This window comes from Heterodontus francisci, chromosome 49 (assembly GCF_036365525.1).
Source record: "Heterodontus francisci isolate sHetFra1 chromosome 49, sHetFra1.hap1, whole genome shotgun sequence".
NCBI lineage: Eukaryota > Metazoa > Chordata > Chondrichthyes > Heterodontiformes > Heterodontidae > Heterodontus > Heterodontus francisci.
Window position 1 is genome coordinate 10,398,435 of NC_090419.1, and position 16,459 is coordinate 10,414,893.

Genomic DNA, 16,459 nt, shown 5'->3' on the forward strand with positions numbered 1-16,459 from the left:
GGGTGGGTGGGAGGGCGCGGGATTCTCTAACCCCACCACCCACCCACCTTCCGTCCCTCGCCGGTCAACCAGCCACCGCGGAGGATTGGGGGCCCAAAGCTCCCGAGGAGGAGTTGGGGGCGGAGGGAGGGGAGGTGGGGGGAATGGGGCACGGAAATCAGCTCTCACATCTGCATGTGTCCCCCCTTCCCGAATCTCTGACCACCCCTTTCCCCTGCACCGCAGCCCGAGACGTCTCAGAGAGCCTCCTGCACGACGGGTGGCCAGGAACGCGGCAGCTCTGGTGGCGAGAGCCCACGGCAGCCATTTTAAACACAGTGACTTGCGAACGGCCATTTCAAATATGCAATTTTTTTTTAATAGATGACTGCCTCGTGCACTCCCCCACCTCCCTCAACACTCCTCACCCCCCCCACATACCCTCCTCCTACAACCCCCCCTCCCCCACCGTCCACCACTGACTCAACAGCGTACGCCAAAAGGAGAACAAGAGTCAGTTTCCAATGGGACAGAGAGGGAGCAAAGCGCTAGAAGGAGGTCACGCAGGTCATCTCGTCGTGCAGCTCCTCCTCGTCCGCCCCCTGGGCGGGCTCCTCGTCACTGTAGGCCGGCCCGTATTCCCGGCGGCTCAGCACCCGTCCCCTCCGGCCCAGCAGGTCGCTGGCGGCACTCTCCATCTCGTCCACTGTCATGTGGCAGGCGTCGGCGATCTCTCGCTTGGCAAATGCCACAAACTTGGGGTCCCGAGCGTAGAGTTCCAGCCCCTCGGAGATCAGCACCTGCAGGAGAGAGGGAGGAAGAGAAAGAGTCAGTCCCGAGAGGAGAGAATGACAGAGAGGGAAGGAGGGTGGAGGGAAGGAAGAGAGGAATGAGAAGAAAGGGACTCCCATCTCTCCAGCTCCGTTCACCACCTCAGCACATCCCAAAGACCCTCACACCCACTGCAGGAGTTTTACTGAATTGTGGTCACTCTTGTAATGTAGGAAACGCAGCATCCGATTCGTGCACAGCAAGATCCCACAAACAGCAATGTGATAAGTAACCCAGAACATCTGTTTCTTTAGTGATGTTGGTTGTGGGATAAATATCGGCCCCAGGACACCGGGGAGAACTCCCCCCTGCACCCCGCTCTCCTTCCAATGGTGGCCGTGGGATCTTTTACATCCACCTGAGAGGGCAGACGGGGGCCTCGGGTCGAATGTCTCATACTGAAAGACGGCCCCTCCGACAGTGCGGCGCTCCCTCAGTACTGACCCTCCGACAGTGAGGCTCTCCCTCAGTACTGACCCTCCGACAGTGAGGCTCTCCCTCAGTACTGACCCTCCGACAGTGCGGCGCTCCCTCAGTACTGACCCTCCGACAGTGAGGCTCTCCCTCAGTACTGACCCTCCGACAGTGAGGCTCTCCCTCAGTACTGACCCTCCGACAGTGCGGCGCTCCCTCAGTACTGACCCTCCGACAGTGAGGCGCTCCCTCAGTACTGACCCTCCGACAGTGAGGCTCTCCCTCAGTACTTACCCTCCGACAGTGCGGCGCTGTCTCCGTACTGTCAGCCCTGCCATGCTGGGACAACCCTCGACCTCTGACCTGCGTAACTGTTAAAGCGCGGTGCGAATGCGCTGGGACTCACGGCCTCCACGAGGCTGTCGGCGCTCCCCTGCTTGTCGTTGTAGCGGTGATCGAGCTGTCCAGGGACCCTGAGCGTAGCCGCGGTGTAGGTGCGGTATGGTGAGTCCAGTTCCTCTGTGTACCACCGGCTTCGGGGAAGGGAGGACAGGCTGTGGTTCTTCTTGTTCCACTGCTCCTCGGGCTCCACCAGGATCAAGGGGGCGTAGAAGACGCGGCTTCTCTTGGCCCTGGACAGCGGCGGGGTGGCCCAGGACTGTGTGGAGCCCGCGGACGAGTGACTGCTGCTCCTACGGGAGTCGTAGCTACCAGCATCGTAAGCCTGTCGTAAACAATGAGAACATAGGTCAATGTCAGACCTGGCCGTGCGATATCCTCCTTGCTGTCCAACAGGATCGTACTCCAGTGGTTCCCCGGGGTTGCTGCACCGAACCCCAGGCACACCTCAGATATTGAGCACCGCTGAGAAAGTCAACTAAGGGGTGCATCGCGGTTGGACGCCATCTCGTCTATCCGGCTGCGTCTGCATTTTTCAGTGGTGGGGGGACCCCCTCCCCTCACTTGGGCTGAAATCGGGCAGGTCGGTGCAGTGCATAGCAGAGGGAGGGGCTCGCCCGTGCAAGTATCAAGCAGGATAGGGAGGGAGGGAGAGTCCAGAATGCGTCTGGATTATCCGGCCCAAGGGGGGCTCCTGATCTCTATTTAGTGACTGCCTCTGCAAACCCCCTCCCCACTGCCCCACCTGCTTTACTAAAAAGAGGAGAGGGTTAGAGATTCAGTGTGATGCCCTACAAGGTCCAATACATCACTCATTGCGATAGAGAGAAACTATTTCCTCTGGTGGGGGCAGAACCTTAAAATCTGAGCCAGGCCGTTCAGGGGTGATGTCAGGAAGCACTTCTTCACACAAAGGGGGAGTGGAAATCTGGAACTCTCTACCCCCAGAAAGCTGTCGAGGCCGGAGTGGGGGGGGGGGGGCTCAATTGGAAATTTCAAACCCGAGATTGATCGATTTTAGTTGCGTGAGTGGATTAAGGGTTAGGGAACCAAGGCAGGGAAATGGAGTTAAAATACAGATCAGCCACGGTCTGATTGAATGGCGGAACAGGGTGGAGGGGCTGAATGGCCTCCTCCTGTTCCTGTATTTAAAGAAATCTCGAAAATAATTCCGTAGCAGGGCAATTTAGCCACAGGTCCCCAGAATAACAACCACCTTTGTTTGCTCGGTGAATGACGACACCCGCCCACAGAGAGTGCGACTGTAGCGTTAAAGGAGACGATGTGAGGGGGGGGGGGGGGGAAAGGCGGGGGGAGTGTGGGGAAGATAATATCTCAGGCAGACTATTATGCTTACTGTCTGGGCAGACTGGGTGATGTTATGGTTTGCCATGGTTTGGGTCATGTTCGTGAATATACTACCTTTACAAAGACTGCAGCCCTTTAAAGACTGCGGCTGTACCTGGTGTTGCAAAGCTGTGCGGGGCAACTTGCGTTGCTGGTAGGTGCCGGGGATAGGGATGTCATCGTTGCTGTCCTGGCGGCTCAGACACTGAATGCTGAAGTTCGGCGTGCGCCCTGAAATGGAAGACTGAACGATTAACATCCAGCTCGAAGTGACTCATCACTCGAAAATACCAACAGAACCCAGAACGGAGTATAATTATATGGCAGCTCTGGAATTAGTTTGGGATTGATACAGGACTATGGCAAAAGAGTGGGGCAGTGGGATTAGTTTGGGATTGATACAGGGCTATAGGGAGAGAGCGGGGCAGTGGGATTAGTTTGGGGATTGATACAGGGCTATGGGGAGAGAGTGGGACAGTGGGATTAGTTTGGGGATTGATACAGGGCTATGGGGAGAGAGTGGGGCAGTGGGATTAGTTTGGGGATTGATACAGGGCTATGGGGTGAGAGCGGGGCAGTGGGATTAGTTTGGGATTGATACAGGGCTATGGGGAGAGAGTGGGGCAGTGGGATTAGTTTGGGGATTGATACAGGGCTATGGGGAGAGAGTGGGGCAGTGGGATTAGTTTGAGATTGATACAGGGCTATGGGGAGAGAGCGGGGCAGTGGGATTAGTTTGGGATTGATACAGGGCTATGGGGAGAGAGCGGGGAAGTGGGATTAGTTTGTGATTAATACAGGGCTATGGGGAGAGAGCGGGGCAGTGGAATTAGTTTGAGATTGATACAGGGCTATGGGGAGAGAGCGGGGAAGTGGGATTAGTTTGTGATTAATACAGGGCTATGGGGAGAGAGCGGGGCAGTGGAATTAGTTTGGGATTGATACAGGGCTATGGGGAGAGAGCGGGGCAGTGGGATTAGTTTGGGATTGATACAGGGCTATGGGGAGAGAGCGGGGCAGTGGGATTAGTTTGGGATTGATACAGGGCTATGGGGAGAGAGCGGGGAAGTGGGATTAGTTTGGGATTGATACAGGGCTATGGGGAGAGAGCGGGGCAGTGGGATTAGTTTGGGATTGATACAGGGCTATGGGGAGAGAGCGGGGAAGTGGGATTAGTTTGTGATTAATACAGGGCTATGGGGAGAGAGCGGGGCAGTGGAATTAGTTTGAGATTGATACAGGGCTATGGGAAGAGAGCGGGGCAGTGGGATTAGTTTGGGGATTGATACAGGGCTATGGGGAGAGAGCGGGGCAGTGGAATTAGTTTGAGATTGATACAGGGCTATGGGGAGAGAGCGGGGAAGTGGGATTAGTTTGGGATTGATACAGGGCTATGGGGAGAGAGTGGACAGTGGGATTAATTTGGAGATTGATACAGGGCTATGGGGAGAGAGCGGGGCAGTGGGATTAGTTTGGAGATTGATATAGGGCTATGGGGAGAGAGCGGGGAAGTGGGATTAGTTTGGGGATTGATACAGGGCTATGGGGAGAGAGCGGGGCAGTGGAATTAGTTTGGAGATTGATACAGGTTCTATGGGGAGAGAGTGGGGCAGTGGGATTAGTTTGGGGATTGATACAGGGCTATGGGGAGAGAGTGGGGCAGTGGGATTAGTTTGTGATTAATACAGGGCTATGGGGAGAGAGTGGGGCAGTGGGATTAGTTTGGAGATTACTATAGGAAAAACAAATGTCCCCTTGCTGTGCTGAAACCTCTTAAATGTCCGCTAAAAACAGCAGCCCCCAAAACAGGTGACTGTGGTGTTCCTGCCTACCTGCTGGTGTGGGAGGAAGCAGCCGTCTCCTTGGTGACCGTCTGGCCTCAGACTGCACGGGGGTCTTGCTGTCGCGATGTCCGTAACGTCCAGAAGTGGGCGGAATATTCCGCAAACCATAATTGGTTTGGAGCTCGCCTGCATCTGATGGCCTGTTGTGAGCGGAAATGGGCACACGGAGGGATTTCGGAGTGAGTCGTCAGAAAATGCTTAACCCGTCTAAACATTTACTTGCACTGAGAGGACGCTCCACCAACCCCACCCCCCAAACATCTCTGACCCTCACCCTATCTGCTGCATAAATCGTCCAAGACCCAACTATCCCACCATTCTCCTGGCCTGGCTCCCTCCGTCCCCCTTCCACTAACTGTAGCTCTCCCAATCTCTGCTGCCCCTGAGTCTTAACTCACACCGAGTCCTGTTCACCCGTCACCCCCTGTGCTCACTGACCTACACTGGCTCCCGTTCTGCAACATCTCTGTAACCTCCTCCAGCCCCTACAACCCTTCCTATCTCTGTAACCTCCTCCAGCCCCTACAACCCTCCCTATCTCTGTAACCTCCGACAACCCTCCCTATCTCTGTAACCTCCTCCAGTCCCTACAACCCTCCCTATCTCTGTAACCTCCTCCAGCCCCTACAACCCTCCCTATCTCTGTAACCTCCTCCAGTCCCGACAATTCTCCCTATCTCTGTAACCTCCTCCAGCCCCTACAACCCTCCCTATCTCTGTAACCTCCTCCAGCCCCTACAACCCTCCATATCTCTGTAACCTCCTCCAGCCCCGACAACCCTCCCCATCACTGTAACCTCCTCCAGCCCCGACAACCCTCCCTATCACTGTAACCTCCTCCAGCCCTACAACCCTCCCTATCTCTGTAACCTCCTCCAGCCCCTACAACTCTCCCTATCTCTGTAACCTCCTCCAGTCCCTACAACCCTCCCTATCTCTGTAACCTCCTCCAGCCCCTACAACGCTCCCTATCTCTGTAACCTCCTCCAGTCCCTACAACCCTCCCTATCTCTGTAACCTCCTCCAGCCCCTACAACGCTCCCTATCTCTGTAACCTCCTCCAGTCCCTACAACCCTTCCTATCTCTGTAACCTCCTCCAGCCCCTACAACCCTCCCTATCTCTGTAACCTCCTCCAGCCCCTACAACCCTCCCTATCACTGTAACCTCCTCCAGTCCCGACAACTCTCCCTATCTCTGTAACCTCCTCCAGCCCCTACAACCCTCCCTATCTCTGTAACCTCCTCCAGCCCCTACAACCCTCCATATCTCTGTAACCTCCTCCAGCCCCGACAACCCTCCCCATCACTGTAACCTCCTCCAGCCCCGACAACCCTCCCTATCACTGTAACCTCCTCCAGCCCTACAACCCTCCCTATCTCTGTAACCTCCTCCAGCACCTACAACCCTCCCTATCTCTGTAACCTCCTCCAGCCCCTACAACCCTCCCTATCTCTGTAACCTCCTCCAGCCCCTATAACCCTCCCTATCTAGATACAGGAAGGGTCCATTAGATTGGAAAATAGCGAATGTAACTCCTTTATTCAAAAAGGGAAAGAGACAGAAAGCAGGAAACTACAGGCCAGTTAGCTTAACATCTGTCTTAGGGAAAATGTAAGAAGCTATTATTAAATATGTTATAGCAGGGCCTTTAGAAAAATTCAAGGTAATAAGGCAGAGTCAACATGGTTTTGTGAAAGGGAAATCATGTTTAACCAATTTATTGGAGTTCTTTGAGGGAGTTACATGTGCTGTGGATAAAGTGTAACCGGAGGATGTATTGTACTTAGATTTCCAGAAGGCATTTGATAAGGTGCCACATCAAAGGTTATTGCAGAAAATAAAAGCTCATGGTGTAGGGGGTAACATTTTGACATGGATAGAAGATTGGTTAGCGAACAGGATACAGAGAGAAGATATAAATGGGTCATTTTCTGGTTGGCAAGGTGTAATGAGTGGTGTGCCACAGAGATCAGTGCAGGGGCCTCAAATTTTTATGGTTTATATAAATGACTGGGATGAAGGGACCGAAGGTTTGTTTGCTAAATTTGCTGATGACACAAAGATAGGTAGGAAAATAACTTGTGAAGAGGACATAAGGGGGTTACAAAGGGATACAGATAGGTTAAGTGAGTGGGCAAAGACCTGGCAAATGGAGTATAATGTGGGAAAGGGTGAAATTGTCCATTTTGGCAGGAAGAATAATAAAGCAGCATGTTATCAAAATGGTGAGAGATTGCAGAGCTCTGAGATGCAGAGGGATCTGGGTGTCCTAGTGCAGGAATCGCAAAAGGTTAGTATGCAGGTACAGCACGTAATTAGGAAAGCTAACAGAATGTTATCATTCATCGTGAGTGGAATTGAATATAAAAGTAGGGAGGTTATGCTTCAGCTATACAGGGCATTGGTGAGACCACATCTGGAGTACTGTGTACAGTACTGGTCTCCTTATTTAAGGAAGGATGTTAATGTGTTGGAGGCAGTACGGAGAAGGTTTACTAGACTGATACCTGGAATGGGCGGGTTGACTTATGAGGAATGATTGGACAGACTAGGCTTGCATCCGCTGTTGGAGGGAGCATCTATCAGATGAGATATTAAACCTGAGATCCCTTTTGGATAAAATGTTCGATCACAGTTGACGCAATCTCAGAACCAGTGGCCGAAAAGCCAGCAGGATCCACTCCTACCTATCTCTGGAGGTCACACTTTCATTGTCCTCGTCCCTGCTATAATATCCTTGTTCCCCAGAGAGATAGTCCTCAATGTATTCTTCCTCCGGTTCCTCTTTCCGAACGGCTGGTGGGTACACTTCACTCTTAGAATCTCTCCTATACACATTGGAATACAAGAATCTTTAGGAAAACGATCCCACAGCCCACCGACCCACCTTCTTCATATATCCCTCAATCCCACCTTAGTTTAGTTTAGAGATACAGCACTGAAACAGGCCCTTCGGCCCACCAAGTCTGTGCCGACCATCAACCACCCATTTATACTAATCCCATATTCCTTCCACATCCCCACCTGTCCCTATATATTTCCCTACCACCTACCTACACTAGGGGCGATTTATAATGGCCAATTAACCCATCAACCTGCAAGTCTTTGGCTGTGGGAGGAAACCGGAGCACCCGGAGGTGCAGACACAGGGAGAACTTGCAAACTCCACACAGGCAGTACCCAGAATCGAACCCGGGTCCCTGGAGCTGTGAGGCTGCGGTGCTAACCACTGCACCACTGTGCCGCCCCACCTATCCACCTCCTCCCCATATCCCTCACTCCCCACCTTCTCCCCAGATCCCTCACTCCTCACCTACCCACCTCCTCCCCATATCCCTCAATCCCCACCTTCTCCCCTTATCCCTCAATCCCCCACCGGCCCACCTTCTCCCCATATCCCTCACTCCCCAACCATCCACCTCCTCCCCATATCCCTCACTCCCCAACCATCCACCTCCTCCCCATATCCCTCACTCCCCACCTACCCACCTCCTCCCCATATCCCTCAATCCCCCACCTACCCACCTTCTCCCCATATCCCTCACTCCCTCATCTACCCACCATCTCCCCATATCCCTCACTCCCCACCTACCCCCCATATCCCTCACTCCCCCACCTACCCACCTTCTCCCCATATCCCTCAATCCCCCACCTACCCACCTTCTCCCTATATCCCTCACTCCCCCATCTACCCACCTTCTCCCCATATCCCTCAATCCCCCACCGACCCACCTTCTCCCCATATCCCTCACTCCCACCGATGCACCTTCTCCCCATATCCCTCAATCCCCCACCTACCCACCTTCTCCCCATATCCCTCACTCCCCCATCTACCCACCTTCTCCCCATATCCCTCACTCCCCCATCTACCCACCTTCTCCCCATATCCCTCAATCCCCCACCGACCCACCTTCTCCCCATATCCCTCACTCCCACCTACGCACCTTCTCCCCATATCCCTCAATCCCCCACCTACCCACCTTCTCCCCATATCCCTCACTCCCCCCCAACCACCTTCTCCCCATATCCCACAATCCCACCTACCCATCTACTCCCCATATCCCTCACTCCCAACCTACCCACCTTCTCCCCATATCCCTCACTCCCCACCTACCCACCTTCTCCCCATATTCCTCAATACCCACCTTCTCCCCATATCCCTCAATCCCCACCTTCTCCCCATATCCCTCAATCCCACCGACCCACCTTCTCCCCATAACCCTCACTCCCCATATCCTTCAATCCCCCACCTACCCACCTTCTCCCCATATCCCTCACTCCCTATCTACCCATCTTCTCCCCATATCCCTCACTCCCCACCTTTTCCCCATATCCCACACTCCCCACATACCCACCTTCTCCCTATATCCCTCCCCACCTACCCACCTTCTCACCATATCCCTCACTTCCCACCTACCCACCTCCCCATATCCCTCACTCCCCACCTACTCCCCATCTCCCTCACTCCCATCTACCCACCTTTTCCCCATATCCCTCACTCCCCACCTACCCACCTCCCCATAGCCCTCACTCCCCACCTACCCACCTTCTTCCCATATCCCTCAATCCCCACCTACACACCTTCTCTCCATGTCCCTCACTCCCACCTGCCCACCTTCTCCCCATATCCCTCACTCCCCACCTACGCACCTCCCCATATCCCTCAATCCCCACCTACCCACCTTCTCCCCATATCCCTCACTCACCACCTACCCACCTTCTCCCCATATCCCTCACTCCCCACCTACGCACCTCCCCATATCCCTCAATCCCCACCTACCCACCTTCTCCCCATATCCCTCACTCACCACCTACCCACCTTCTCCCCATATCCCTCACTCCCACCTACCCACCTTCTCCCCATATCCCTCACTCACCACCTACCCACCTTCTCCCCATATCCCTCACTCCCACCTGCCCACCTTCTCCCCATATCCCTCAATCTCATCTACCCACCTTCTGCCCAGATCCCTCACTCCCCAACTAACCACCTTCTCCCCATCTCCCTCACTCCCATCTACCCACCTTCTCCCCAAACCCCTCACTCCCCACCTACCCACCTTCTCCCCATATCCCTCACTCCCCACCTACCCACCTTCTTCCCATATCCCTCAATCCCCACCTACCCACCCTCTCCCCATTTCCCTCACTCCCCACCTACCCACCTTCTGCCCATATCCCTCACTCCCCACCTACCCACCTTCTTCCCATATCCCTCAATCCCCACCTACCCACCCTCTCCCCATTTCCCTCACTCCCCACCTACCCACCTTCTCCCCATATCCATCACTCCCACCGACCCTCCTTCTCCCCTTCTCCCTCAATCCCCCACCTGCCCACCTTCTCCCCATCTCCCTCAATCCCCACCTACCCACCTTCTCCCCATATCCCTCAATCTCCAACTACCCAACCTTCTCCCCAGATCCCTCACTCCGCACCTACCCACCTTCTCCCCATATCCCTCACACCCACCTTCTCCCCATATCCCTCACACCCACCTACCCACCTTCTCCCCTTCTCCCTCAAACCCCACCTGCCCACCTTCTCCCCATATCCCTCAATCCCATCTACCCACCATCTCCCCATATCCATCACTCCCACCGACCCACCTTCTCCCCTTCTCCCTCAATCCCCCACCTTCTCCCCATATCCATCACTCCCACCTACCCACCTTCTCCCCTTCTCCCTCAAACCCCACCTGCCCACCTTCTCCCCATATCCCTCAATCCCATCTGCTCACCTTCTCCCCATACCCCTCACTCCCCACCTACCCACCTTCTCCCCATATCCCACCTTCTCCCCATATCCGTCAATCCCCACATACCCACCCTCTCCCCATATCCCTCACTCCCCGGCACACCACCTCCCCATATCCCTCAATCCCCACCTACCCACCTTCTCCCCATATCCCTCACTCCCCACCTACCCACCTTCTCCCCATATCCATCACTCCCACCGACCCACCTTCTCCCCTTCTCCCTCAATCCCCCACCTGCCCACCTTCTCCCCATATCCCTCAATCCCCACCTACCCACCTTCTCCCCATATCCCTCAATCTCCAACGACCCAACCTTCTCCCCAGATCCCTCTCTCCCCACCTACCCACCTTCTCCCCATATCCCTCACACCCACCTTCTCCCCATATCCCTCACTCCCCAACTAACCACCTTCTCCCCATCTCACTCACTCCCATCTACCCACCTTCTCCCCATACCCCTCACTCCCCACCTACCCACCTTCTCCCAATATCCCTAAATCTCCATGTACCACCTTCTCCCCATATCCGTCAATCCCCACATACCCACCCTCTCCCCATATCCGTCAATCCCCACCTAGCCACCTTCTCCCCATATCCCTCAATCCCCACCTACCCACCTTCTCCCCATATCCCTCAATCCCCACCTACCCACCTTCTCCCCATATCCCTCAATCCCCACCTACCCACCTTCTCCGCATATCCGTCAATCCCCACCTACCCACCTTCTCCGCATATCCGTCAATCCCCACCTACCCACCTTCTCCCCATATCCCTCAACCCCCACCTATCCACCTTCTCCCCATATCCGTTAATCCCCACCTACCCACCTTCTCCCCATATCCCTCAATCCCCACCTACCCACCTTCTCCCCATATCCCTCAATCCCCACATATCCACCTTATTCCCCATATCCCTCAATCTCCACATATCCACCTTCTCCCCATATCCCTCACTCCCCACCTACCCACCTTCTCCCTCAAACGCCACCTGCCAACCTTCTCCTCATATCCCTCAATCCCATCTACCCACCTTCTCCCCATATCCCACACTCCCCAACTAACCACCTTCTCCCCATCTCCCTCACTCCCATCTACCCACCTTCTCCCCAAACCCCTCACTCCCCACCTACCCACCTTCAGCCCATATCCCTCAATCCCCACCTACCCACCTTCTCCCCATATCCCTCAATCTCCATGTACCACCTTCTCCCCATATCCCTCAATCCCCACCTACCCACCTTCTCCCCATATCCGTTAATCCCCACCTACCCACCTTCTCCCCATATCCCTCACTCCCCCACCTACCCACCTTCTCCCCATATCCGTTAATCCCCACCTACCCACCTTCTCCCCATATCCCTCACTCCCCCACCTACCCACCTTCTCCCCATATCCGTTAATCCCCACCTACCCACCTTCTCCCCATATCCGTTAATCCCCACCTACCCACCTTCTCCGCATATCCCTCAATCCCCACCTACCCACCTTCTCCCCATATCCCTCAATCCCCACCTACCCACCTTCTCCGCATATCCCTCAATCCCCACCTACCCACCTTCTCCCCATATCCCTCACTCCCCACCTACCCACCTTCTCCGCATATCCCTCAATCCCCACCTACCCACCTTCTCCCCATATCCATCATTCCCCACCTACCCACCTTCTCCCCATATCCGTTAATCCCCACCTACCCACCTTCTCCCCATATCCCTCACTCCCCCACCTACCCACCTTCTCCCCATATCCCTCATTCCCCACCTACCCACCTTCTCCCCATATCCGTTAATCCCCACCTACCCACCTTCTCCCCATATCCGTTAATCCCCACCTACCCACCTTCTCCCCATATCCCTCATTCCCCACCTACCCACCTTCTCCCCATATCCGTTAATCCCCACCTACCCACCTTCTCCGCATATCCCTCAATCCCCACCTACCCACCTTCTCCCCATATCCGTTAATCCCCACCTACCCACCTTCTCCGCATATCCCTCAATCCCCACCTACCCACCTTCTCCCCATATCCCTCAATCCCCACCTACCCACCTTCTCCCCATATCCGTTAATCCCCACCTACCCACCTTCTCCCCATATCCCTCAATCCCCACCTACCCACCTTCTCCCCATATCCCTCAATCCCCACCTACCCACCTTCTCCGCATATCCCTCAATCCCCACCTACCCACCTTCTCCCCATATCCCTCACTCCCCACCTACCCACCTTCTCCCCGTATCCGTTAATCCCCACCTACCCACCTTCTCCCCATATCCATCATTCCCCACCTACCCACCTTCTCCCCATATCCGTTAATCCCCACCTACCCACCTTCTCCCCATATCCCTCAATCCCCACCTACCCACCTTCTCCCCATATCCCTCATTCCCCACCTACCCACCTTCTCCCCATATCCGTTAATCCCCACCTACCCACCTTCTCCGCATATCCCTCAATCCCCACCTACCCACCTTCTCCCCATATCCCTCAATCCCCACCTACCCACCTTCTCCCCATATCCCTCATTCCCCACCTACCCACCTTCTCCCCATATCCGTTAATCCCCACCTACCCACCTTCTCCCCATATCCGTTAATCCCCACCTACCCACCTTCTCCCCATATCCCTCACTCCCCACCTACCCACCTTCTCCCCATATCCCTCATTCCCCACCTACCCACCTTCTCCCCATATCCCTCACTCCCCCACCTACCCACCTTCTCCCCATATCCCTCATTCCCCACCTACCCACCTTCTCCCCATATCCCTCACTCCCCCACCTACCCACCTTCTCCCCATATCCCTCATTCCCCACCTACCCACCTTCTCCCCATATCCGTTAATCCCCACCTACCCACCTTCTCCGCATATCCCTCAATCCCCACCTACCCACCTTCTCCCCATATCCCTCAATCCCCACCTACCCACCTTCTCCCCATATCCCTCATTCCCCACCTACCCACCTTCTCCCCATATCCGTTAATCCCCACGTACCCACCTTCTCCCCATATCCCTCAATCCCCACCTACCCACCTTCTCCCCATATCCCTCAATCCCCACCTACCCACCTTCTCCCCATATCCCTCATTCCCCACCTACCCACCTTCTCCCCATATCCGTTAATCCCCACCTACCCACCTTCTCCCCATATCCCTCACTCCCCACCTACCCACCTTCTCCCCATATCCCTCAATCCCCACCTACCCACCTTCTCCCCATATCCCTCACTCCCCACATACCCACCTTCTCCCCATATCCCTCAATCCCCACCTACCCACCTTCTCCCCATATCCCTCAATCCCCACCTACCCACCTTCTCCCCATATCCCTCAATCCCCACCTACCCACCTTCTCCCCATTTCCCTCACTCCCCATCTACCCACCTTCTCCCCATATCCCTCACCCCTGTTTCTTGCAGGGTACATCTCAAACCCTCAGTTTGGAAGTAATCCCTTCTTTTGATTGTTGTCCACAATGCACAGCACACAGTCAGATTGGGGTTTGGACAGGAGTGGCGTGTGTTTAGTTGTAACGCCCGCCACAGACGAACAGCCTGGGGTTCAGCCTGACAGATGAAGCACTCTGCAGTTGGATGATGTGTTGGTGGGACGGGCCAGTCGGGAGGGGTGGGCATGAGGAATAGACTCTGAGCAAAGACAACTGACTACCTGCTGTTACTGGCCTTCCTGTCTGTACTCGGTGGGTGCGTCTGATCCGAATCATCTTGGCTAACAGTCCGTACGCTCTGACTGCCATGCGTCGACCCGTTCACCACCAGCCTGGCGTTGGGCTCCTGGGCAGAGTCACTGCCAATCAGAATGGAAACAGAGTGGACAGAAACATCTGAGGCTTTCGAGCCGCGTCTCTCCGAATTCTGTAGGAGGCAGAGGCATCAATGAAGATTCAGGACAGAGACAGCACGGGAGTTAGATACAGAGTAAAGCTCCCTCTACACTGTCCCCATCAAACACTCCCCAGGACAGGTACAGCCCGGGGTTAGATACAGAGTAAAGCTCCCTCTACACTGTCCCCATCAAACACTCCCCAGGACAGGTACAGCATGGGGGTTAGATACAGAGTAAAGCTCCCTCTACACTGTCCCCATCAAACACTCCCCAGGACAGGTACAGCACGGGGGTTAGATACAGAGTAAAGCTCCCTCGACACTGTCCCCATCAAACACTCCCCAGGACAGGTACAGCACGGGGGTTAGATACAGAGTAAAGCTCCCTCTACACTGTCCCCATCAAACACTCCCCAGGACAGGTACAGTACGGGGGTTAGATACAGAGTAAAGCTCCCTCTACACTGTCCCCCATCAAACACTCCCCAGGACAGGTACAGTACGGGGGTTAGATACAGAGTAAAGCTCCCTCTACACTGTCCCCATCAAACACTCCCAGGACAGAGACAGCACGGGGTTAGATACAGAGTAAAGCTCCCTCTACACTGTCCCCATTAAACACTCCCAGGACAGAGACAGCACGGGGTTAGATACAGAGTAAAGCTCCCTCTACACTGTCCCCATTAAACACTCCCAGGACAGAGACAGCACGGGGTTAGATACAGAGTAAAGCTCCCTCTACACTGTCCCCATCAAACACTCCCAGGACAGGTACAGTACGGGGGTTAGATACAGAGTAAAGCTCCCTCTACACTGTCCCCATTAAACACTCCCAGGACAGAGACAGCACGGGGTTAGATACAGAGTAAAGCTCCCTCTACACTGTCCCCATTAAACACTCCCAGGACAGAGACAGCACGGGGTTAGATACAGAGTAAAGCTCCCTCTACACTGTCCCCATCAAACACTCCCAGGACAGGTACAGTACGGGGGTTAGACAGAGAGTAAAGCTCCCTCTACACTGTCCCCATCAAACACTCCCAGGACAGGTACAGCACGGGGGTTAGACAGAGAGTAAAGCTCCCTCGACACTGTCCCCATCAAACACTCCCAGGACAGGTACAGTACGGGGGTTAGATACAGAGTTAAGCTTCCTCGACACTGTCCCCATCAAACGCTCCCAGGACAGGTACAGTACGGGGGTTAGATACAGAGTAAAGCTCCCTCGACACTGTCCCCATCAAACGCTCCCAGGACAGGTACAGTACGGGGTTAGATACAGAGTAAAGCTCCCCCTACACTGTCCCCCATCAAACACTCCCAGGACAGGTACAGCACGGGGGTTAGATACAGAGTAAAGCTCCCTCTACACTGTCCCATCAAACACTCCCAGGACAGGTACAGTACGGGGGTTAGATACAGAGTAAAGCTCCCTCTACACTGTCCCATCAAACACTCCCCAGGACAGGTACAGCACGGGGTTAGATACAGAGTAAAGCTCCCTCTACACTGTCCCTCAGCCCCAACCTCAGATGCCCATTATTTCCTAGCTAAGTGAAAAGAAGGTTGGTACAGATCAGTCAGGAAAATGTGCTATTTACAGCACCGGAACAGGCCATTCGGCCCATCCTCTCCGTGCTGGTGTTTCTGCTCCACACGAGCCTCCTCCCACCCCCTACTTCATCTCCCCCTATCACCATATCCTTCTATTCCTTTCTTCCTCGTGTGTTTATCCAGCTTCCCCCTTAAATACATCGATACTATTCACCTCAACCACTCCCTGTGGGAGCGAGTTCCACATTCTCACCACTCTCTGGGGAAAGATGGTGCTGGGTGAGCAGGGAGTTAATGTTGGACAGAACGCTGAAAGGAGAAGCCAGTTGCTTCATTACAACAGTGACTGCACTTCAAAAAAAAACCTTCAGCAGCAGTTCAGCTCTTTGGAATATCTGGATATCGTTAAAGTCACTGGAGAAATACACGTTCTTTCCATTGAGGACCAATGTAGGTTCAAACTTCAAAATTCCCATCCTGCTGTTCAAATCCC

At 54.5% G+C, this 16,459-nt stretch overlaps 1 protein-coding gene across 1 annotated transcript in view; it reads right to left on the reverse strand.

The window, feature by feature from the left end:
- Window positions 1–527: 527 nt before the first annotated feature.
- LOC137358244 (voltage-dependent L-type calcium channel subunit alpha-1D-like) overlaps window positions 528–16,459 on the reverse strand; it is a 170,443-nt gene continuing 154,511 nt past the window's right edge. The window contains exons 43-48 of the mRNA XM_068024140.1: window positions 14,237–14,442; window positions 7,504–7,644; window positions 4,803–4,954; window positions 3,086–3,201; window positions 1,631–1,948; window positions 528–779 (exon numbers count right to left, since the gene is read on the reverse strand). Coding sequence (XP_067880241.1) covers window positions 528–779; window positions 1,631–1,948; window positions 3,086–3,201; window positions 4,803–4,954; window positions 7,504–7,644; window positions 14,237–14,442 — 1,185 coding nt within the window. The remainder of the gene's footprint in view (window positions 780–1,630; window positions 1,949–3,085; window positions 3,202–4,802; window positions 4,955–7,503; window positions 7,645–14,236; window positions 14,443–16,459) is intronic.